At 41.7% G+C, this 26,127-nt stretch overlaps 1 protein-coding gene across 2 annotated transcripts in view; it reads right to left on the reverse strand.

Annotated features, from left to right (window-relative positions):
• Positions 1 to 26,127, reverse strand: part of kif26ab (kinesin family member 26Ab) — an 81,719-nt gene that overhangs the window by 46,827 nt on the left and 8,765 nt on the right. For both annotated transcript variants that reach the window (XM_030126258.1, XM_030126259.1), the window contains exon 3: positions 835 to 1,314. In XM_030126258.1, the coding sequence (XP_029982118.1) occupies positions 835 to 1,314 (480 nt within the window). The remainder of the gene's footprint in view (positions 1 to 834; positions 1,315 to 26,127) is intronic.

The raw sequence follows: 26,127 nt of genomic DNA on the forward strand, positions 1-26,127 counted from the left end.
TCATTCATATTTTAAAACTGTATCCTCCTCCAAAATCAGAATGGAGATACAAGGAGAGATTCCTATGAAAACAATACACAATATCAGTGAGTTGGCTTGTTATTTCTATAGATATACACTGTTACCCATAAAGTTGGAATAAAATATTTTGTACCTCTTCTCATTTAATGATTGTGACAGAATGATTTATTCTTGATAAAGTGTAACTGGGACTCAGTATGTAATGTTTGCACCTGGTCAAACCTGATTATTGATGTGTATAAATAAGAAACATAACGTGTTGTGCACTTTTAATCCCCCTTGGCCAAATATAGTGTAAGATTCTGTTGGAAGTTACTGCCCTATAATTTAGATTAGATTGTCTTTGTGTAAAACCTACTACATACATATTTATATTTGAAAGTATTCAGATATTATAACTGCACAAGGCACAAGGCCATTTGACCTTGAAAAAGTAGGTCAAGGTCACCTATTTTCAATAGGCTTCTGCTCCATGCCAAGATGCATCCACAGTATAAATTTGGTGCCGATATCTCAATGCATTCTTCAGATAATGCAATTGTGCCGTTGAATGGACAGACGGATGGACAGACAGACGATAAAACGATTACAATACCTTTTCAGCCAGAAGATGACCAAGGGGTAATAAAACTGCAGATTGGCATAGTGTAAGTAATTTTATATTTCAACTTTTTCATAAATCTTTGGTCTGAACAAGGTTTCATAGTCCTATAACTGTATAATTATAATTGGACTGCTATATTTATTGGGGTTCTAAAAACCTGGCACCAAAATGTATGAACAGGGGTGAAAAGGGCTTTATTAGCAACATACCGGCTTAGGCTGCGGGAGGAAGTTGTTGACCCTGGAAATGCTCCACATGCCCTCGAGGTACTGCTGTGCCTGGATGGTAACAGCGCTCAGGGACCCAGTGAGCTGCCCCCCTGCCACCGTCACCTGGACACTAGTCTTTGACCCTGAAGAGACCGCAGGGCTCTGTGACCAGCCTGGCACCCTGTGTCTCTCCCCCAGAGGCAGCAAAGAGGAGCCTCCTGGTTGGCCTTTGGACAGCTGTTTGGATGTGTGGACGCTGGAGGAAGACATGGTGTACCTCGACGGCTGCGGTAGAAAGGATGTGGTGGACAGGGCGGCCATGTCTGAGTTGAAGGCGAGCACAGGGGTGTGGAGAGTCTGGAGAGCCTCCTTCCTTAGTTGGTGAAGAGGCGTGGAGCACACCTGGCAACAGCTGACCCCCACTTCATGGCTCCCAGAGGTCTGGAGCTGCTCGAACAGGAAAGTTGCATACCCAGGGTCCTGTAGATGAACCACACACAACATGGGGGCTTTAAACTAGGCACAAAATACATCTCAAGCATATCTAACTATCTGTTCTTTTGAAAGGATTTCCTGGATGCTGTTCACATTTTCCAGGCACATCAGTGGTGCGCTAGCAGTGTGGTCCCTCACTGTCCCCAGGGACCCTCACTCCCTGTCTTAACCACTTCCTCCTTTTTGCTATGGTTGTTTGTTTAGATTGAGTTGCTTTGCCTGCACGCAACTTAAGACTGCTGATCAGGTTCATGAAACATGTGCTTATTTCAATGTCTGCTGGAGAGATGAGACCAAACAAGCTCAGAACACAAGGAGGAAACTCTGAAACCGGGCTCAGCGGGATCAGAGGAAGATCCCACAGAGGCTCTCCGTAAAAACAAAATAAGAAATGTGCCTTTCATTTGTTTTGTAAAGCTTTGGAAATAAAGACGACAGAATAGATTTCAGCTTATTACTGCTTGTAGAGATGGTGTCCAGTGGAGTTTTGTCCTTTCACTTCACCTCTAAGAAGGCTCCCTAGGGTGTCAGTCTCTGCTTGGGAGAATTGCAAAAGAAAACAACAGCTGAGGAGACTCTTAACACCCAAAGCCATACAATTTACATATGATAAGTGACTCAGCGTGAAAACATACGATAAGCCACCAAATGTGAAAATAACTACCTCCCGCAGGAAGCTGGAGGCATACAGAGCTATCAGGGAACTATTCAAAGATGGAGCATCACTTTCTCTGGATTTCAGCGAAACAAACACAAACACACAATCATACAGACAAGAAAATCCCTTAAGAGGCATAAAGGGGCACTAGGCTCCTGCCCAGTGGAGTCGTGGCCTAAGATAGGAGCCCACAGCCCGTACATAAATGTTTATGAGGCCGTTGCTCCGAGGAACCTCCGAGGTGATCACGAGGAGTGAAGCAGCAGGGAAACAACAATCCACTGGCCTAATGCAGTGCCACTTAATACAGCTCAACCAATAGACACCAAGACCATAGAGGCAGGAGGAAAAGCTCTAAATCTCTTCCCATGAAAGCAGCTCAATATGAAGACTTTTAGTCCACCTTCTTCTGTCAACACTCAGTATTTATCACACAACCTTCTAGAGCCTTAAAAAAAACTATACATACTTCATCATCTGTACTTTTTTATGTGTTAAATAAGTCCAAAAAGCAGTAACACTGAATTATACACAACACGTGAACACAATATTCATGTTACTACTTTATTTAATTAATAATTATGGACAGGATTGTGCGCATTTCTAGTCTGAAGTTGACGACTAAGCACTACTGGTTAATGATTTACTATCTTGACTACTGACTTTACACATGGGCAGTCACAGGCAGGATGCGAGCACCACTAAGAAATACTCTCAGGATGTAGAAAATCCCATAAATCTGACTACAAATGGGAAACTCTGATGGGTTGGCAACTGGCTGATGGTAGATCAAGTACAATATGGTGCTGACTGAAGGTTTAAGCTAGAGTGTGGATATAAATGTAAGAGGCTTATGATAAAAACACGATAGAGATATGATGGAGCTTTGAAAAAAAAAAAAAAAAGATATCTAATGCTGCTAGATCCTGACATATGAACAATCTTTGGTGTTATGCTTAGGATGAGGGAGGATATATGCACAAGACAGGACAGTTCCGCTGAAATAAGATGAAACAGTCTGTGACAAATTGGAGTGAAATGTGAGACGGAGCGACCAAAAACACCGCCGGCTGCTACTTTCACAGTCTAGCCTGGCTTCATGTACATGCTTCCTAGACAGGAAATTGAGGTAAAGTCATAACCAGTCAACTCCACCCTTCTATCACCCCTCGCCCTTTTTACCCTTCGACCACCCCTTACTCACCTCAGGGCAGTGGTAGATGGAAGAAATCAATTCCCCTCTCTCTCTCTCCATGCATTGTTAGGTGTTGATTTAGGAGAGCTAATAAAAAGACACACAAAGCTCAGCCCATCTGCTATTCTGTTAGCATTCTGGAGGTTAGAGAGCGGGCTTCTCCTGTAAAGCTGTCTGTAAGCTTTATGCCCAGTGGAGTGAATAAAGGGTCAGGGCCACAAGCCTTGTGAGAATGATGGCACTGATGATGAGGATGATGATGATGTTGGGACTGAGATGGAGAATGATGGTGGTATGATGAAATTGAGGCCACACAATACAGCACACGAAAGGTAGAGATAGGACAGAATGATGAACAAAAAAAAATCAGATGCAATATGAGGAACAATTTAGTTGGAACAGTAATTTTTCCATTTCATTTTTACTGAAAAAAAATGGTAATACTTTTTTTGCTATGATCCATATCCAACAAGCATGTTCCCTTGAAGCCGCAGTGCTTGATAGATTTTAGCATCACAGGTCTAAAATTCAACGTTACCTTTCAGTATTTTGTAATTCAAGTGGTCTGAAAGAACATGTATTGACTCCTTGCCTGTGCTTTCAGGCCATAGACAGTCTACCTCATGGTGTTCAGGTTTTACCAAATCATGGGTGTTTGCAGACATACAGTATAGGAGGGTTGAATACAGGACTGACAGACGGAATTACCGATTGCTTATTAGATTCTGTCAGACCTGGATGTGACTCTTTTCTACTCTGCTTCAGCATGTAAGCTAGGAAAAATGGCCTGCCTTTATATTTAAAAAAAAAAAAAAACATCATGGAAGTGTCACATCCACAGCTTTGTATTTAGTCTTTTGATATGGATTGAAAGGAGGAAGCTGCAGAAGGAAGAATATGATTTGTAGGCCAGGGCATCTCTGAAGTACCAAAACGGTTCAATCATACTAATATAATGTTATGACAATTTTTTAGCTTCATCACCAATATTGCAGCTGCTTTGTTGTTAACGAAGTCAGTCATATTGTGATTGTGTTTACTAAATTATTCAAGAGGAGAATTTACAGTTTTCAGTTTTTTCGGGCTCACTGCTTGACAGGTTGTGCATAAGGATAAAGGTAGAAAAAGTGAAACATAGGATGCATGAGTGCTCCCAACCCCAAAGCCATACTGTTTCTTTTATTATCCATATGATCTATTACTGACAGGTGCAAGTGGGTGTGAAGAGTAACACTGCTTCAGATAAGTATGTAATGTGCGGCATCAACACAATCCAAATGTTCAAAGCATTCCCGTCGGCGGAGAGGCGTGGAGCTACTTCAGGGCTCTGACTCCTCGACCATTGTTCTGTACAAGTGGGAGACGGTTTTGGTTTTCACCCTGAGTTCCATCTGTGGAAAGAATCAAGCTGCACGAGTGAGGATAAGAGGAGAGGAGAGGAGAGGAGAGGAGAGGAGAGGAGAGGAGAGGAGAGGAGAGGAGAGGAGAGGAGAGGAGAGGAGAGGAGAGGAGAGGAGAGGAGAGGAGAGGAGAGGAGAGGAGAGGAGAGGAGAGGAGAGGAGAGGAGAGGAGAGGAGAGGAGAGGAGAGGAGAGGAGAGGTGGGAGGACTGGGGTTGTTGCCCTTTGCCTGAAGGCTTGTGGGTGGTTGTGTTGGTTTACTGCCTGTCAGCACTGATCTTTATTAAACTCTAGGGACAAATGTAGTCAGATACTATGGCCTTATTATGGAAAGGAGGTGTGCCGAGGACACCGAGGAGAGGAAGCCCCGCCTGTGGAATGAGCCCCTCGTAGCCCTTAGAGACTTAAGTTTGTCTCTGTCCCTCACACTAACTGTGATGAAAACCAGGGCAGAGCAGCAAGAGAGAGCAACCCAACTAACTAACTGCCTCTGTGGGTTGATGGAGAGTGTCATCACAGACAGCCCGTGCCCAGAGGCTGATGGAAACAAGCTCAGCCGGAACCACTTATGGATGGGGAGCCAGGGAGAAAGATGTGCATGATTTCTCTTCTATGCCTCCTTAGGGCGCAAACAGAACCAGCCACCCAAGTCACCCATAGGATTTTTCTTTCCTCAAATCACACCTCATTTGCCCCATTTTGTCAGCACACCTTTCCTCAATCCAGACAAAGTGAAAACTGCCATCTGACTGCTTCCGCATTCATGTACCTCTGATGTTGAGCGCCTGGCCAGATATAGCAGGCTGACTTAAATCCACAGAAGGTCATAGTGATTTGAAATGCATGAGGCCCCTTGCCAGCCAAGAGACTTTTAGGCACGCTCCATTGAAAATAAAATACTCTGGGAAACCATATTTTCTATTCCAGTTGAGCCCAACACATTTTTCCTAGGCATAAAAGCTGCAGTGGCACAAGAGAAATGCAGCAAAATGGTATCAATGTGCATCCATCATGAGAAAACAGAAAGTGAAAAGTTCTGCGTACAGCTTGTCTGCTCACATCTGAACTGTTCTAAAGTTGCCAGATTCCTGTCGTAGGTGTTGTACATTCTTATTTGTAACATTAGTCACAATGCCCTGAATCGACTCAGCTTTAAGACGTCTGCTGTTCCTTGATCCTGATGTGTGTTCGTTGTAAGATTTCAGTAAACGGAAACACACGCCGGTTTAATTCTTGAAAGTTGACTTTAAGATTAAAATGCTCACTCAGTCCTCCTCCCCTTCCTTCCCACTTCTGGGTTTTTGTTATATTATTCTAACCAGCAAGGAAACATTAAAGTCAAAATGAATCACTTCAACATAATGCTGCTTTATGTCTGTCCTCAGTAAACTTTGTTCTCACCAGCGCCAGTCCTGTTTACACATTACAATACTTAAGTACTTCCTATGGCTGAAAAACTTGTAAAATTGCATAGCAGCTGCCAGATCTGATGCCCTTTTAACTCCTGACTTTCACTTCCTTCGCCTCTCACTAAGGATGCGACTGAGCTATGTCTGTTTACTTCAGCTGAGACAGTGTTGACCCAGCCACACACCGTCTGCATGAGTCTCAAGAGGATTGGCCCCCAATAAACTGCAGGGGCCCAGTCCAGATCCCCGGGTGCAGACGAGAGGTTCCAGCAGGCCTGTTTTCCCACAGGTAGTCCCGGCTTATTCTGACAGCAAAGCTGGAGAAAAACGAGCGCAGCTGCTGGCCTTGCCCCGGGTGAGCGCAGGGCATTAAGGCAGATTACATTCCCAGGATAAAAGCAACACATCCAGTGGTGTAATCCCTCTCTGCCCCCTGCTCTTTCTCAACTATCCCCACCACCTCAACCTTTCTAACCCACTCTCGAGCTAGCCGAGACGACTCAGATCCCCCGAAGGAGAGGTGAGCTGGAAGGCCTGGGTGCCCTTAGATATCAGGTAGAAGTTTTAGTGCAGCAGCAGATCTAGGACACAGGCCGTTAAATTTAACCACTGCCTGCTCGGAGGCACAGTAGACAATGACTCAGGATGTCACACTAGCATGCTATTTAACTCTGTGGGAACGCCTATGGCCGAACACAAAACGGGACGGCTCGCCAAATCACATCAAACAGATGTTTTCTTCTGTCTGCTGAGTTGACAAGATTAAACAAACCTGTAATAAGACTTTTCCCCAAACAAAGCAACAGCATAAACAGCAACGCTGGGGCACTGTCATTACCTTCCTGATAATACTACAGCCCCTGACAAAAGAGCACACCACCGAGGTAATAAATTCATTCATTCGTTGCTGCCGCTTCATTTTTCTGTCCCTCTTGCGTTTTTTATTGGAGCATAATGAGATTCCGTCAAATAATGATGAAATGTCTCTGCTACATGTGCAGCATTTCTAATGTGAAATTTGTTTTTGTCTAAGTGAGGCCGCATTTAGACTCTTATCCCATTATCTGAGTTTAGGCTTTTGTGAGAGATACGGTTGCAAAATCGATTCTCCTTTTGCTTTTCAGAGGTTGCTGTCTCACTTCTCTTTATTCTCCTTCACTCTACTGCAATTTCATGAATTTTTAACTGCATATTTTAGATTTTTTTTGGTTTGGATTCATTGCAAAAGCACAAACAATAGTTGGAATTAAATACAGGTCAAACAAGTATTGACTGAGGACAAAAATTAACAATACTTTCCACTGAGAGAGACAAATATATGCAGTTATACTGAGCAAAAACAGCAAACTTATAATGTCAACAACACATTAAAAAGAAAAAACCACTTATCAAATACATAATTACCTTGTTTAGATAAGTGCATCCAATTTTTGCATTAGTATTCCATTAAATGTAGCCAAGTCCTCCTGTGTCAAGCATCTGTTCACGTGGAGCTTTCGGAGACAGATGTCAGTCTGTCTGCCCTGTGTGATTTAGCCCTTTCCTCCCTTTAACTGTCAGTGAACTGCTGACAGAAAATGCAAATAGGCTTTACCCCTTGGTGACACTTTCAACACATGATAGCACCACCTGTCCGGAATATCACACTGACACATCCTCTAATGAATGACTGAACAAACCTGCCATTAGAATAAGCAGTTGGGATTTACCATGAATATAACTTGTGACCTTTTCTGACCAGTATCTTGATAAGATCTGGTGTGACTTACTGGCATTGTGATACAATCTATTGTACACCGCTGAGGAACCTGCAGCTTCTCTTGTCATCCGTAAAAACAGATGTCACTGTCCATCAAAAATAAAAAGGCCATAGATCCTGTTGACCCTCGGGTTAAACATATATAGACTCCCGTGTAATCACCAATGAGTCTGCGCTAACCCACCCTGCAACCATTAATGACCCCATATAATGATGTGTCACCGCTCCATATGCTTGATCCATTTATCAGGATGTGAGTGGCTGTAGCTCCTCTTTCTGAACACAGAATGAGACTCATGCAGAAGCTTTTAAAAACAGCATAATTACATAAAAGGGTCCTTACATAAAGCAGAGGTACAATACAAGCGGGTGTGTGTGTGTTTTTGTGTGTTTGTGTGTGTGTGTGCTTGTGGCTGTCTCTTTACACCACACCCATCCATCACTCCAGCCTTTCGCCACTTGGCCAGTTAATTACCTTTTCCTGTTCACTCACGCACATAAAGAAAACAAGCCCCTTTTAGACTGTTTGGACAGACTTCATTCTGCCTCTCCCCCCTTCCCGACATCTCTCTCTTCTGTACAGACCCGAGACAAGCTGCACCGCCTTAGCCCCAGATCCATCAATCCCCAGATCCATCAAGCTATCAGCAGCTTCGAATGGGGTCAGAGTGTCAGGAGGTCCGGACTGGATCGAGGGACTTCAACAACGGCTAAAAAGACATCTTCATTAGACGTTTATGTCCCGGCGATCTTCACTTGAGCTCAATAAGAAACAGAGAAAAACCAAAGAACGTCTTGCCAAAGTTTCCTCATTAGTGAAAAAGTCATGCTCAGCTGCATCACTCGATAAACGAGAAAGTTGGAACTATTTTCCCTCCTCAAACATTTTCCACTTCCCTGCCCATAGCTGCTATGGAGTAAGCCAGGCAACAGCAGGGCTGCTTGCTATGCTGTCCTCACCAGAGACACAGTAGATTGTATTTATGTATACCTGCACCAACCATTGTGCACTTCTAATTAGAATGGCTGATTTTTTGTCTCAGGGATGCTCTCAAGGTAGTTTCTTTTTTTCCCTCCTAGGCTCAGCTGTGGAAACAAACCGAAATGAGCACATAATGAAAAATTCAACAGGCAAGCTGGAAAGGCAGGAGCCAGGTGTTGCTGCAAACTGCAGGTGAAAGGTAGGACAGAAGGGATGAAGTAAAGGTGGGGTGAGCAGGGGAAGGTTGAACAGAAGGGAACAGGGTTAAAAATCCCCTGGCTCATTCTCAGTGGACAGTCAATAAACCTATGTGTCCCTCTCTGAATCTCCTATGAACATAAACCTCTTGTATTTTCAGGCTACACTGGAATTAAAATCCAGTCCCATCTATTTGAAATTAACTTAATACTACACAGAGGGAAATAGTATTCATGTGTTATTGTTCCCAACCATCACCAATGGTGCTTGTTGAGAGATCTATTTTAGTCTAAGAGCCCACTCCAAAACACTCACTGCAGACAGCCGAACTGATACAATAGTTCCTTCAAACAGAAAAACCAGCACTACACTTAGTTTAAACCCCCATACAAAGCGATGACAGCCACCTGCTCCTCCCCTGTCTCAACTGTCAAACTGAGAGAGCCACATTCACCACAGATTTTTGGGGGTTTTGACGGAGACTCGGAGCACTTCGAGATCCCTGCAGTTTATTTAAAGAGAATACAACCTGCCGCTAAACCTTATGGCAAATAATCTCCATCGCAAAGGCTCGCTCAACCACAAGGAGGGGAAAGAGCGTCAGCAGAGAACAGCGTTAGAGTGTACGAGAGTGGTTAATTATGAAAGCAAAATGGAAAGAGAGTCACTCATGCTCGAACAGAACTAATTGCATAGCTTCATAAATATCACAAAGATTCCGTAACAGAAATAGGCAGTTTACATATCAGCATCATGACTGGAATTAATCATTTTTAGATCAACACTTGATGGTTACAGAGCACACGTATAGAATTAAGGTACACATTCACCTCACTTACATGGCTACTGCTATATATCATCTGAGATACCATATGCAAAAAACGAAGAGGTAAAACTGCATACTCCTAGTCATGAAAATAAAGTAGCATGAAAGTGATGACAAGGTGAAATGTTGAGTATCCTGCAACAATTATTCTCTCCACTTTCCCCTTGCAATGGACAGCAGAGTAATTATTCTGGCACGCTGCCATATGGATAAATATTCAAGTTTTGTGTTGCCGTTGGAGTTTCATCTCCCTCCCACTCCCTCCCTCACCACATGGAGTGACTTATAGGTTTCGGTCTGCTAGGAGAAGGCACATAATGAGGTATACTAAGTGGCTATTGTTGAGCGCTGCACTTTTTTTATTCGGCTGATATCTCAATTTTCGTTTGTCGACCCCTGTGCCAGCACAGATATGTGAGCAACAGGCTAACTGATTAGCATCACAAAGCTGTTGGTGCCATAGAAAAAAAAGCTAAAGGTTACAGTCTCCCATTTTGGCTCCTAAACTCTGTTCATACAAAGACGCACAAATCACCCAGAGCCAAGGTGAGCTGTGTTCAGCATCCCTGTCCCATCCACTCTCGCTCTGTGGTGTATTATGTCGGAGAGTGACATGCTTTGTTTCTCACAAAGCTGCTGCGTGTCGACAGAACAATGGAACAGCAGAGTTGCGAGCGGCAGAATCAGTCTAGTGCAACAGCCTAACGTAGGTACGGCAGAGAGCGGGAATACTAATTTATCATGAAAGCTGTCATTACCATGCCAATGACTTCTCAGAGAACACAATTATCACTAATAATAGACGTTTAAACATCATCCCAGAGCTTTCAGTCAGGAAGGGGTGTATTAATGGAAATCTGTTGTCTGTTTATGACGACTAGACACTGAGGGCTGGTGAAAGTACTGATGGAGAAACACACTGAGATAAGCACTAACCACTATCTGTGTTTTGTTTTTTTTTTTCTTGCTAATTGAGATGTCTAGACACATTGAATTGAATCACAGCGAGATAAGGAAGTAGGCTGAACTATCTCTAGTGAGCATAGCACACACTAATCCACTCATGAGTTACTGAAGGATTTTCATTCAGCACCCTAGAAAATGCATGGCTTATCAAAAATGGTATATGCACATTTTGGCACTTTGTCTTTTGTGAACAATGGCATAGCTGCACATGGCCTTGGTGCCTTCAAAACAAAGATACTCCAATCATTTCACTTGGGATGGAGCCAGATTTTTTCCTGCTACACCTTTATATTTTGTATCCACTTAGTATTTTCAGAAAACAGATTTCAGTATATTACATTTTTTTTTACTTTTCCATTTTATTTTGAACTTGCAATTTAATAAAATAAAACTAAATTCACAAAAACTAACAGAAATAAGGCTTTTCTGACCTATGCACCTTTTGAGTCTGCACATAGAATAGAATAGAATAGAATAGAATAGAATAGAATAGAATAGAATAGAATAGAATAGAATAGAATAGAATAGACTTTTGCACAGATACATCACAGTATAGGTACATTGGAATTCTTGTGCATTTCCCTGAGTCATGGAATCCAAAGAAAAAAGACATGAACAAAAACAGAAACAAAACACAAACACAGCTAAAACATATAAAAACAGTTATTGCACATAATATAGCTAAAACACTGGACATATCGCCATCTGAGAAAAGACAAACTCACTGTAGGAAATTGTGAATCCATCCTTTTCTCTGCACAGAACTGTCTCAATTGTTATATCACCAATGCCAACAGGGGTAGACAAGGACATTGCTGCTGTCATTTTACATTGTGAAATCAACAGCTAGCCTTGGAGTTGTTGGCAGCTTTGGTGACTTCTCAGGTTCTAGTCTTGAACTGTGCTGTTCTTGTTCATCTGGGCTTTCTGAGTGCTCATATGAAATGTCACAACACAACACAGCTCACTTCCCATGGAGGAATTCAGCTTGAAAAGAAAACGCACAATTGTGAAAGAAACAGAGGAAAGCTAGTTTTACAGCGTGCGTGTGCGTGCACAAAGCTGCAGTGAGGACATAAAACGTCAAACAAACTGAATGTGGAAATCTTGAGCTTGCAATGAGATTTATACTTTTGGCTCAAGGGAACAGTTGCATTTGTCTGAGTCTATCTGTCTACATTAGCCATGAGTGATGAGCTTTAACTGCACTTAAGAGCACAGAGAAACACACAGTTAGCAGCAGTTAAATAACAATAGTCACTCAAGGAAGGAAGAGCAGTACCGACTTCAGCCTTCTTTTCGTACTAATGGATCTTTTATAAATTTATGAGTAGAGCAGAATGGAAAGGAGCCAGATATATCATTAAGTCTTGGTGTAAATTCATGTGCATCACTGCAGTCAATTTGTTTAGTTAATTTCATGTAATACGCTGAAAAAGTAGCTTGGGAACCAGACGTATCTGAGAGCTAATATTTCATTTGCTCTCAGATACGTCTGCATCAAATGAAGTTAAACTGATCTAGACATAGCCGATCCCTTGGCAGACCCACTGTTTATCTGATATGGGGTGGGTTTGATACAATGAGTGATATCAGAGTCCCACTGAGGCACAAACAAGATGGCTACTGCTGATGTGAAAAGCTGTTTTTGTCAGCATTAAACAAGCTGGACAGTACATTTTCAGTAAGAGAAGAAAAAACTGCACTTAAAGTCTTAATTGATAAAAAGGATGTGTCAGTTTCAGAGTTTTTTTTATTCACATTTCATTAATCCAAACGGTTATAGGTTTATCCAATTGCATTCAGAGGCATTAAGGTTAATTGATAATTAACTAAGAGGATCATGAGTCTCATTTGAGAATTGGACTGAAAAAGAACTTCAGAACAAATAGACAATTTCATCCTGGATAACCTCCTACATGTGCCTTTTTAAGACCAAAACCCCACACACACATACACAGTTGTATGTAAAATTGGTCTGGAGATGCAGAAGCATGCCCGCTCCGTGCTTGCCGTTTGATTGTAGGCCTCAGGGGTCAAAGGGTAACTAATTGTGCGACTCGTGGAGGTCAGCAGCAGTGTGGCCTTCTGCTGCAGCACTGGAGCACCACCTGAAGGTCTGTCAAGAAAGACAAATGAACTCTGACCTCCCTGCTGATGACATCGACCTCAGTCAGCAAGCACACGCCACATCTTAATCTGGGTCATGGAGAAGGGAGCAGACCGCTGTCGGGAGTCTGGGGGCTACGTGTTAAAGGAGCTATTGCTGATGTTTACCTGTCTGGGCTCATGTTCAGTTAGCCATCAACTGCACTTTAAAAAAAATAAAAGTCATGGTACGCCAGGACTTTACACAGCAGATAAATTGTTGGAAAAACAAAAACGCCTGGAAAAAGCCTGTTTGGTGCAATCTGGTGCTTCTAACAATAGCATTCTTTTGCAAGCTGTTCTTTTTGTTCTTAAAGACCGTGTAAAGCCTTCTTTTTCCTCTGCCTTTAAACTCTACGGATTCCACAAGAGCAACTCTCAGTTTTACAAAGTGACTCCCTAACCAGGGCAGAGCAGGAGATGGTTATCATTTTACACCAGTCAATAATTAGCTGACTACCTAATCAGATGTTTGTGCAGCGTGCCTTCTCATTTAGCCATATCGCAGCAGACACCAGGGCTTTTACCTGCCATACCACTGACAATAATCCACTGCCTGAGAGCTGAGAGCTGACTCTACTGTGTGGAATGTACGTAGCCTCATAAAAAGAACATCCACCAGGTCGACTCTCTGTATGTGCCATCCTGTTGTAAAGAACTAACAAATACACTTGATGGATGGATAAAATCACATGACAACTCCAGCTTGACGGAAAAGGCATTGTGATTGGAGGTCTAGGGATCATCCAAAGAAAAGGAGTGTCTTGCTTTCATGATTAACAAAATGTCAAAAAGGATTTCCTTTCCTAAACAGAGACTACAATCGTAAGCCAAAGGGACGCAGCCAGATGGGACGTCTACCTCTGTCCTCTGCCTGCGGCCATTGCACTGTTTTGGAGACAAAAATGACCTAAACCTGTGTCAACAGCTGGGAAAAGCATCCCTCGCTGTGCTTTGTGAAAGTGATAAAAATAACACCATGAAGTATGCCACTGTGGGTTACGCCCTGAATGGGTCTGTTTTTCCTGGCCAGGAGGGTCACTGTCAGACAGAGCTGGACATCCAGCCAACACACATCAAGGCAGCACTTTCCTAACCTCCATTTTCGCCCCTGTCTCTTCCTGTTTTGACAGGAAAAAGGAGATGATAACACAGTCGCACAAACAAGCAGAGATTGCCTCCGACCTGCTGCTGGGCTGTCGTCATTTGGCAGCCTGTTTTCTTTTGTGGGCCTCATGTCCAAACACACAAAATTAACACACTAGTATAAAACTCAAACTCACTATCAAGTACAAGCACATGCACAAAGCCACTCAGATGTAAAGGAAGACACACACATACACATCCACCTGTTTTCATGCCAAGGTTGAGTAACCTCTCCAGAACCTGCCACAGCCTTCTGTGTGTTGAACACTTCCTTACGAGCTCCCAGCAGCGTGCCAGCACAGCGTCACACAAAGGAACGCAATAAAACAGACCACCAAAGTCACGGACACTGGACTGAAAGAGGAGAGATGAAAGCCGTGCTGGTCGCCACGGGGAACCAAACATACACTGCAGAGGTGAGTGGAGGAGCAAAGTCAATATCTGACAGGGAGAGAGGAAGGGTAGGGTGGGGAGCGGCGCTGGTGTGGAGAGGGGGTTGCTTTGAAGGCTGAGGGAGGTGTGGACGGGTACTGTCTCTTGTTCGTGGCTCTTTTTGGAATGTGGGCCTTTTATGTTGTCAGGAAGCATCTTGTGGTGAGACACAACAAGTAGAGTGACGGGGCCATTACAGAGGCTTTGTTGATGGTGAGAGGAGCTCAAAGGAACAGGACACTTTGATTGCCCTCTCTGATCCCCCACTAGCCTTTGTTTATGAGCTAATTAAGCATTGTTCAGCGGCTGCAGGAGCCTCGAGCCCTCCATCCCCATAGTGCCAACATGACTTTGAATGGCTACTGTAGGCCTTTTACAACACCCTTTATATCTTAACAACTCAATGTCACTTTCTAAACTGCTTTCTAGAACCGCCTCTAACAAACAGTTACCAGAGATATACTTTGTGCATGCATGCTTGTGTGTAAAAATCACATAGAGGTGTTTAAAAAAAAGAGAAGAAAAGTGAAGATCCGTTATGATAAGCCAGGTTACACTGAGTTCAAATTTGTCTCCAGTGACCGTTGCTGTGGGAGTTCAAGGGTGCCCTCCTTTCACCTCTGCATCGGACTTCGCAGCCAAAACAGCTTCTCACTCACAAAGAGATGAAGACATAAATGCCCCATGTCAGATAAGGGGGAGTTGGAGGGGTCAGTGGATGGACAGAAAGTGGAGGAGGGGGCATGGCCTCGCTAGATAGATGTGGTAATGACCATGTGACAGCAGTGAATGACCTTAGTGAAGGTAAAAAGAAAAAAAAAAGAAAAATGCTTGATTCAGGTCAGGTGAAGCAAACAAAAAAAGGGAAATTAAATAAAAAATTGAAAAATTACCAAAAAAATGAAAGGTTCAACAGGTAATATGTGTGTTTATATGTGTGCTTATGTGAAGCTTGTGTTGGAGTCAGTGTTGAGTCGTTAGTTGATGTTAAGTTAGGGTTAGCTCTCTTCATTATTTCTGTAGGGAAATTCGGTCTCAGCATTTTACAGATTGTAGTACACACAGCATAGTACCTAGCAGTAGCATTATCGTAGAGCACACATCAGGAGCACGGAGCTGCCACTGAAGGCATTTGAGGACTAACTCCAGATCTCCATCAGCAGAAATGTGAGAGGATGTGAAGGAAACCCTTGTGGCATGGAGAGAATATTTAAACTCAACACAAAAAGGCTCTGGTCCATCTGAGAATGGAACCCAGCAGCTTCTAGCTGTGAGGCTATGAAGCAGTGACTCCATTTCAAAGCTAACAACTGTCAGAGTCACTTACATTAATAACAACAGGGTGTACACTGATCCCTCTGTAAAGGACGGGTCGTTTTTTATGCAAAAATCTTTATGCTCAAGTATTTTAATGCTTCTTATCAACTCTGCAGTGTCTTACATGGACTACGGTGAGATTTGAAATAGAGCAAGCAAATGATCAACAATAAATGAATCTTACATATGGAACATAGTGAACGTACTTCAGTACTTTCAATACTACTTATAATAATAATAATAATAATAATAATAATAATAATAATAATAATTTCAATATTACTTCTAAAGGAATCATGGATTCAAGCCATATATCAACATTGCTTTTAGTGTTGAAGCCTCCCCTTGAATCTCACACATTGCTTAAGAGTCAAACTAAAGCTGGAACAACCAGTAAAATGCTGAATGTAAATACAAATTGACATTAACTTTGACCATGTGATCATTTGAAGTGGTGGACACTTTTCTGTAAGTTTTGGCTGTTACTAACTCTGGAGAGGAAACAAGGGAAAGATGAGCTAGACACAGGGTCCTCAGGGTCTGAGGACTGTTCACAGCAACAGCATCCACTCCAGCACAGCAAAGCAGGAATTCACCAAGGCCACAGGCACAGGTGTGCTCCCCGAGAGCTTCCCTCCTTTTTTAGCGGGCATTTGAGGAAGGGAAGCCTTTCCGTGTTGCACAGACACGTTCAAAGGCATTCCAGCAATGTTTTTGTTTGATGCATAAATTTAGAGCAGTAAACAACACCTATGATCTGCCAAGTTGATTTAAATGCTTCAGACAGGAGAACCAGGGATGAACTGTTGCCAGACAGCCTGTGGCAAAAGAGGAGCAGTTGTGCATCTAAAACACACCACATTAACAATGACAATGTTGGTGAACACACCAGCGTGTAAGGACAAATCTCTAACTAAAACCTGCTCTAAATGAAACTCTATCTAACTCATTTAATTAAACCAGAGCAGAAATCAGAACATGAGACTGCTGAAGTACAAATAGAAGAAAAGTGACTGAACTTGTAGCTGAGAGAAAAAGCTGAAGTGGTAGACATTTGCACACAAACACATGCACACACTCACTCTCACACCCAGCAGGGGAGTTGGACAGCACTTAGCTGGGGGTCTTCACAGTGGGGCCTGGCAGCAAGTTCCCAGAACAGTACGGGACGGCTTAGCTTTTATAGGCCATCCTGAACTGGTACTGAACAGCAAACGCAGAGGATGGAGAGGCAGTTTGGGACTCATAAACAGAGAGGTTTAAGTTTAAGTGCCCGACACACACAAAGGAGATAAAACAGCCCAGAGCTCTTCAGCAGAGAGAGTAACATCATAAAATAGAGCAGCAGTAACAAGAGGGGAAGCATAAAGGACGGATCTATTAATGGTAGCTGGTTCATGGGAGAGAGGCGAGGGAAGGTTTACACCACAAGCATCTGTGGGGAATAATGACAAGCTCAAGATGGCATCATTTCTCAAGACAATAAATCACTCCAAAATCTGAGGATGAATGTAATTATCCTAATTTTCCTGATGTACATTAATGAGCTCCATGTATTCATAGTTCACAGTCACAAAAAGTGTCCACTGAGTTCAGCATCGCACCTTGCTTGTTATGTTGCAGCATCTGTTTAACCACAGAGTGAATGATACATGCCTGGTGGAAGTTGTTAAATAGACTGATTTGCAGCTTTACCAGCTACAGCATTGCTAAGAAAAATTAAATAATTGAATAAAGCTGCTAAAAATATTTCTCCTCAAACTGCAAAAGTCTGACAACCACACCTGCTACTCAAAGACAAACTACATATCTACTATATCTTGATTGACTTTTTCTAGTAAAACTCCATTATAAAAATCCATACAATTCAAAGCTGACCTTTTCAGCATTCTTCCAATTGAGAAATTCAGCAACAGGGAATAAAAGCAACTTCGATGCCATTTTGTGGAATTTATTGCCGTGCCATGTCTTTTAAAATGTCAGCAAGCAAATTGCCAAGTCAAGTCATTTCATAATAAAACAGAAATGCGCTGAAATGAAACGTTTGCTTCTCTGCTGGTAATTCTCTCCTCATATAAGAGATAGAGGCTGCGGTTAGAGTGTTACATTTCACAGATTTATTTTGTAATGAATTATAACGATTCAGGCCAATGCTCATCATAATAACTGAGTGTAAAGTGGTTAACTAATAATAGCAGATATGTATCAGATCCTGATAGGCCCTGATGTATGAGCACCAAACCACCAGTTTAAGAATAGCCGGGATAAAATGAGGGCAAAAGACAGCCTGCACTCTCATCACATTCACCCTAAAGCCAAGCCCACAAAGTATCAGAGTAATAGCAGCGTCCAGTCACCTTCTCCATCACCTTCTCCATTATCCAGACCACCAGCAGGCCTATGTGTTGGGATGAGGATAAAACACCTACTGTAATAATGCAATCATAAATTGGTAGCAGTTAAGTTCAGAAAGATGGATGACTTCTGTGGCAAAGTAGAAAGGATGGAGCGACTGTGAATGTGCTTCATCTCCTTCTTTTTCCTCTGGTCCTTACACGCACTTTTGCACATCATCAATACACACACTCTTCCTCGCTCAGGGAGCTGGAGACTCAAGCATGAAATGAACATGAGCAGCGTGAACTTTGACTGGCATTTTCACACAGCGGCAGGATTTATGAAGAACTATATACGTAGCTGAATATATTCCTGACAATAAAGACGAACCCAATGCATAGCTGGAATGCCTCATCAGAGGAGTTTACACAACCCATCTACCACTCACAACAAAACCCCTCGCAGTGCTTCTACTATTACACAAACACAAATAGACTCACATGCATACTGTCACATAGGCATAAAGGAGTATGACAAACTCACACAGCAGCTGTCCACTAAAACTAATAACAGCCACCAAGAGTCTAATAAGTGTATTTTCTGGGACTGCATCTTATAATTCCTGACATGTTATTTCAGTTCCACACACACAACAGAGCTGCGTGTTACAGATTTTCTAACCTATGACAACGGAACACCTGGAATTAGCATTAACATTTTATATGTCATTACGGATGCACCGATACCACTTTTTTTCCAGACCGAGTACAAGTACAAGTACTTACATTTGATTACTTGCCGATACCGAGTACCAATATGAGTACTTAATAATACCATTACGGTTTTTAGTTCCTTTTGAAAATGTGCTTTATTGTCATTAATCTGACTGTAACAAAGTGCTACTACTGACATTTAATGCATTGGAATGAATGTTTCTCAATCAATCCACCAGATGTCGCCACTCTTAATTAACCATTCTTGCCAAATATCACAAAGAAGAGTAAAGTTTTTTGAGAAGGAGAAGAAAGTCAGTAATAAACATGGTGATGACAGAGGAGGTAATACTAATATGGATACTAATGTTGATATTGATGAGGGTAGTTGTCATAAACATGTCAGTAGTTTTTCTCTAACTCACACAGTCGCTCTTTGAAAATATCCACTACCTCCATGGTTCCTGTGTGGGTACAAACAGAACCTTATAAGATAATATGATGATCTTTATATGGCTTTGGGTACGCATTCGCTAGCTCCCCGAAAACGGACAGAATTACGTGTGGAATGTACGCAGAGGACAGACAATATGCTCCATCTGTATCCTGTCTGTGTCTTTAACGTAACTTGAAGTCACTGTTACTTTTGTCACTGTTGTTTATTTTGAAAAATCTCCACACTGCTGACATTACTCCTTTGCCAAGTACCTGCTGCACTATGAGGTGAACGTCATGCTGCCAACAAGTGGTATCAGTGTGTTTGTATCGGAGCACTTTCATAAGTACGAGTATTACTATACACACTCAGTATCGGACCAATACTGGTTCATCCCTATATGTCATGTACTTATTTAGACAATATAAATCATTTGGGTGCAAAATATGGAGTTCCAAAAATCATTGATTGACCCCCTGAAAATCTCAGCAAGAAATTTCTGGGGGATCTTAAAGAAATTCTATCTCTTCCATGAATCACACTATTGCAAATGCATACAGTCTACATGCAGTATAGTTTGTAGATTCTGATATTTGGGTGTTGTGGTGCATCACCGGGTAGTGTGATCCTACGTAGCCTTAACGCAGCAACCTAGATTTAATTATCATTTCTCTAATAAAGGTAAAAAGGCCAAAAAATAAGAAACACAATCCTAAAGTTACCCCATTCAACCTGAAAGCAGATTTATTTTCCAGCTTCAATTTCTTGGTACCCGTCAAATTGGAAAAACATGTCAAGGTGAAAGCCAACTTCATTACTTGCTCATCACTTTAAAAATCGCTGAATCAGAATAACAACACAAATGTCTTTTTTTTTTTTAAAGCAAGATAGAATATTTTTCAATCTCTAGCCTGTTTGTTGTGACTGAATTGTGATAGATTGGCTGTGCATGAGGGGAACAGTTCTACAGTTGTACTTATGTTTGCATGTCAGGTTTGAGTGTTTACGTGTGTCAGTTTCTTCAGGGTATAGCTGTTGCGTGGTTGTGTAGTCGTGGGATTGACCTTACTGTTAATAATATTATCTGTGGTGATGTGGGAACAGCATAATTGATTGCTTTGGCTTGCATGCATGGAATCTTGAACCGACTAGGACTAGTACTAAGTACAATAGTTAGGCCCCAGACTATGTACCACTATTAGCATTAGTATGTAATATACACATGTTCAGTTGATATCAGAGCCTGTGTTCAATTCATTTCAGTTCAGTTTTATTTATACAGTCCTCAAAGGGCCTTACAATCTGTAGTAATGCAAAAACTTCTGTCTTTTGACCTTCAGTTTTGGTGAGAAAAAATTCCCACCCTAGAAAACCCTTCAACTGGGAAACAAAAATGGTAGAAATCTAAAGATCCACAGAGGAACAGGTGCAGACATTTGGATAAAACAATGAATACAGAGGATTTACAAATATTACGTACAATAGGAATGTATTAATATAGGTGGTGACAACTAGGTTCTGAGTGCGAAGCCTGGACTTTACACTAAACAGAAGGACAAGACAGCAAACACTCAGACAGAATATGACGTGTACACAGACAGGATAGTATTCACACACAATATAAATAAACAAGGAAAAGAGACAAGGAGGAACAAAGCTGAAACCAGATCAGCATTTGAGGAAGATCAATGGGAGACAATGGCATCAGGACATCAGGGTGGCTAAAAGAAGACTAAAGCTACTGGGAGCTGGTTTTCTGACATTACCCAACTCCACTTTGAAGCAAATTTGATGCTGCTGTAAAGTTTTCATACTGAACCTTTATGCAAGTTGGAAAAATACAAAAAGAAGCTCTTTAACCCATACATACCCAGTGCTACTTTTGTGTCAGTTTCCAAATGATTTTTTCTCTTTATTTAACCTTTCCTAAGTGATTTATCACCATTTATTATACTATTATCCTCTGTATTTTGCATTTTTCCAGTGAAAATCAAGTATTTTCCTATATTTAATTCACTGATCATGTAGATGTTCATAAAAGCTCAGATCAAAATTAATGGTTATTATATCAAAAACATAAAAACTTTTTAAAAAGTGACTTTTTCAGTAAAATATATCATTAACTCAACATAAACCCAATGTGTCCATCCACTGTCATTGATCCAACTCGATGGGTTTTACTGGTGAATCAATGTTGTAGAAGATGACGGTGTTTCCACGGTAACTATGGAGTAGTACTGCCAATACTAGAACTAATACTAGTAGCCAATACTAATAGTAATGCCAACTAATATTTCGACTAATTTTTCGATAAGTCAACAAATCTAAATGACTAAAAAAAAAAAATGGGGGGGGGGGGGGGATGAGGTACATGGACGGAGGGGGGAAACTTAAGATGCTTATAAGACTGGAGTTTCTTTCCCTCTCTCTCTCTGAGGTACAGCTGCAGGAGCCAATGCCGGCATGGATGGCCCAGGCACCACAACATACCCAAACCATCACGGCACAACCGTGGCACGAAGCCGTGGCCATACCTGTGGCTTGCCTCTGGCAGGGAGATCCCTTTCCTACTGCGTTTGAGATGGGAGGGAGTCCAAAAATAAATAGGCGGTCAGTAGTAAATTTTAGTAATCTTCATGGTCCATTACGTCAAATAATCGTGGCAGCACTACTACGGCGCCTCTAAACGTCTAAATGGGTCATATCTGATGACCATGAACAGATGACAAACTGTATTTTACACCAAATATTTACATGTATTGATAGAATTTGTGGATCAACAGGTATTAAACATTTTAGATCAGTAGATGCTTTTGGCTGCTGGTGGGTGTTTGGGTCTTTATGGGTTAATTTATTTTCCCATTGCAGCTCCACAAAACATGTTCAGAGAAGCGATGGTTCATTTGCAGCACACATTTATCAGTGCATTTATGAATGTCTCTAACATCGTGGACACATTTCATAATGTCTGTAACGTCCTGGACACATTCAATACGGTCTCTCTAAGTAAATACTGCCAAAGAGGCCAAACACAGGCAGCCGTCTGAACTGGCAGGTGAGAAGGAGCAGCCCCATTAACATCTGCCAAAGAGGAAAACAAACAATGCAACGTCGAGTCCGACTAAGGCACCTCACTGCGCTGATCCACTGTTTGCTGTGAGTGAGGCAGCCACACCCAGACAGCCCCAAGTTTGCTGTCTACATATCCATCTTGGCAAGGATACACAGCGCTGGCATTCTCTTTCAGCACATTTCTATAAGCCAGGCGATTTGTCTGCTACCACAAGGCCTGCTGTCAATTGGGTACATTTTATGGAGCCAGCAGGAGATTACCTTCAACTCAGTGCTCCTCTGTGTCTGTGTACCGTCTTGAAAATTTATCTCAGCAACTATGTTTTTCCAATACTCTGAATCAGCCTCAATAATGGACTGCGGTCTGTCTGGATTGTGCATGTCTCACTTCACCATGACATATGGAGCAGAGGAGTAAGAGCCCAGTGAGAGCATAAAGCAAACATAACATACACACTATCACGCACAGGCAGCTTGGCCTAAATTAACAAGTCAAACTGATTAATTCCCACTGGTTACACTTCTCGTTGCATTTGTGTTCTTTGCTCATTGACATTTGTGCCTTTGCTGCCCCGCTTTCATGCTCTGCAGACCCGTGCTCTGCTGTAACACATCGTCGTGACAGCCCAGACCTCACATCCATTGTTTCATTTCAGTCTGGCTCATTGTAACACCTGATCCCTCACCAAACAGCAGCAAACTCATTCAGACAAGTGCTATTATGTACGGCAATCATTCTTCAAATACTCTAACAATGAGAAACAGCTGAAGAATACAGGAATTGTCAGAGTCTTGGCATTTCCTGGTGCTTCGTTTCAAAGAATTCTGTCAAAATGTTGATTAATAAAACAAAACCAGTTCTGCCTTTAGTTTTGATTGCCTGCATATGTCACACGGAAATGAAAATTCTTGATAAATGTACAGCTTTGACAACATATTATTCTGTATTTTAAAGGAAATACGATCATTCACTCTTCCCCAAAACTGAGTAATGTTGAGCTGTCATGTTCATGATACTGGTAATGTCATTGAATTTACAAGAACTGTTAGAGCGATTATTTTGAAAGCTAATATCTAACCGAATATATACTCCCCTGTTAAAAAATGTATGTAACTATCTAATTTAAGGTCTCTGTGTGATTTCTTTTTCTAATAAATCGTGATTAAGGCTGAAAAGTCCTAAAAAGACATATCTGAACAGTTAGGCCCAATCCCAATTCACCCTTGGCCCTCCCTCTTACCCCTACCCCCGTGTTTTTCAACCTTGGGGTCGGGACCCAATGTGGGGTTGCCTGGAATTCAAATGGGGTTGCCTGAAATTTCTAGTAATTAATTAAAAAAAAAAAAAAAACTGTTAAAAATTATATCATGAGTTGAGAGACAATCACAATACATAAAAGACATCACAAACTGTGAAGCTGAAACTGAAGCACTGCGGTACTGTTTATCTTTCAAATGTTCATTGTGGTCAGTTTCAGATGCTGCAGCTCTTTCATAATTCATAGTTTGAGTTCTGGTTTGTTCAGTATTAATTGTCAGCCTTGGAAATCCAAGTTGGACTGACTGTACATATCCTGACCAAGGAAAATAAAATTCTCACTTTGTGCAGTAATCTACACCTGGCTTTTCTGCCTCCATCCATAATAATATACATTATATAGACTAAATGTCATCTAAAATTAATGTTTATTTACATCATAGTATAGCAAACTATTACATGATAAAAACAAATTAATTTTAGCAAAAAAAAAGTCTCCATTTTGAATGTCTGGGGTCGCCAGAAATTTGTGATGTTAAAATGGGGTCACGAGCCAAAAAAGGTTGGGAACCACTGCCCTACCCCTTGGCCCTTGCCCTTGGCATTACCCCTTGAAATAGAGTTGCAAGGAGTAACAGCATTAAACGGTCGATCAAATGATTAAGTTGTTTATGATGAAAATACGTACAGTTGTTTGTTTCTTTCATCACACTGCTACACTTTTTTGCTGTGTTAACACCATCTTACCACTGATTCGAATTGAATTATGGGAGATTTATCATACCCCTCTGTTTGTAGTGTGGCCCATAAAAATCTCTGTTTCGAGGGCCAAACAGCCCTCTCCCTTAGCCCTTCCCCTCCGACTCATCAAGAATTGGGATACCCCAACCTCTTCACGAGAACGCACAAAATGGAGGGATAGGACCAAGGGGTGAATTGGGATTGGACCTTTGTGTAGACCAATTTAAAGTTAAATATCTCTAATTTATCTGCAGTCTCTGAATTCAACAACAATGCTAAAATTTTGAGTGCACACTCCCAAATGAATGGATCATATTGCATGCGTTTTCTCAGTAACTATAGTTGAATACAGTGACATTTATTTTGTAATTTAATTGCGGAAAGTATTTGCTTGTAAAAAGTTAGTCAACAAAGCTGTTATGTGCGTAAGCCAATTAAGGCTACGATGTAAAAAGCCTGAAAAGACACTAAGAAGGTCTCCCAAGCATAACGCAGCATTGTAAGGTAAAGGTGCAGCTGGTTTCTTATGACACGGACTTTGATTGACCGTCTTTACTGAATAGCTGTTATTAAAGATAATGGGTTGACTTTACATAGTTGAGTTGAATGAGAGAGGCGCTGCACCTTAACAATAACCGACACCAGCAAAGTAAATTCGCAGCTCTAAATAGCTCGGCTCACCTTGACAGGTAACCAAGGGAACATCTGGATGGTTGTCTGCAGACATTACAGTGGCATGCAGTCGTACCAGAAAAAGCCAGATGGCCAGAAGAGGACGCATTCACATGAACTGTGTGTGTGTACGTGCATGTGGAGTGTGTGTGTATGCAAGTGGGCATCTGCTGTGAACCTTCAGTCAGCTCCTGTTTTATCTTGCCCTCTGTGGATCTTTTCCTCTGAGCAGCCAGGAGAGTGGCGCAGACGTAAAGAATGGCAGTTATTTGAGGTGGAGAATTCTTTAACCTTCTCCAACAGATTCCTGTGCCCTCCTTGTGATGAAAGGTGATGATGAGCATCAGCCTCGCTTCAATCCAGCCTTCGCATCTGTGCACCCTGAACCCATTTCCTGTGCTCTGCCTCAGAGCAATTTACCCAAGCAATTGTGATAAGTAGTGGACGGGGCAGCAACAGTTGGAGTCAATTCACTAAGATCAGCAAATTAAAGATGTAAAGTGAAACGGCTGCAGACATAGTGAAGAGTTGGCCTTTGCTCCAAAAATGCATTGAGATTAGAATGAATGTTTGTGGCCAGAGAAAGTCAGCTTCCAGTTATGAAAACCAAGAAAGACTGTATAATCTCTTAAGTGCTGTCTGCATTCACAGTCTAGATTTAAAGGTCTGTGGATGAATTGTTGTGCTCCAAGGTGAAGATTAATGTTTGAAAAAGAAAAAAAATGTAGGAACAGTTTCTTTCAAGGATATTAAGCTCCTGCACTGACTGCTTGGACCAAAAGTATAATCTATCCTGTTGAGAGTACTGTTTGGTGCTATTCTGTCCACTGGTCTGTAAAAATTACCTGTACAGTACATGACATTTGCTTTGATTTTTTTTTAAGGTTTGACTTGGAGTCTTGCGTAAGCTGGGAATGTGTTGTTTACTGATGACAGCTGACTTTCCCTCTAAGCTGACAGTAACCTGTAATGCGGTGTTCCCACTTTAGAGGAGCACGAGAAGAACATTGAATAACTCAGGAGCAAATTAATCTACATAGAAACCAGTGAATAGGCAGTTGTATGATGGATGAAGACCAAGACAATTGTTAGTTTAGGAAACCTCGTCAGTCTAGTTTTGGTCTTTTTTTTTTT

The sequence above is a fragment of the Sphaeramia orbicularis genome, chromosome 22 (assembly GCF_902148855.1).
Source record: "Sphaeramia orbicularis chromosome 22, fSphaOr1.1, whole genome shotgun sequence".
Lineage (NCBI taxonomy): Eukaryota > Metazoa > Chordata > Actinopteri > Kurtiformes > Apogonidae > Sphaeramia > Sphaeramia orbicularis.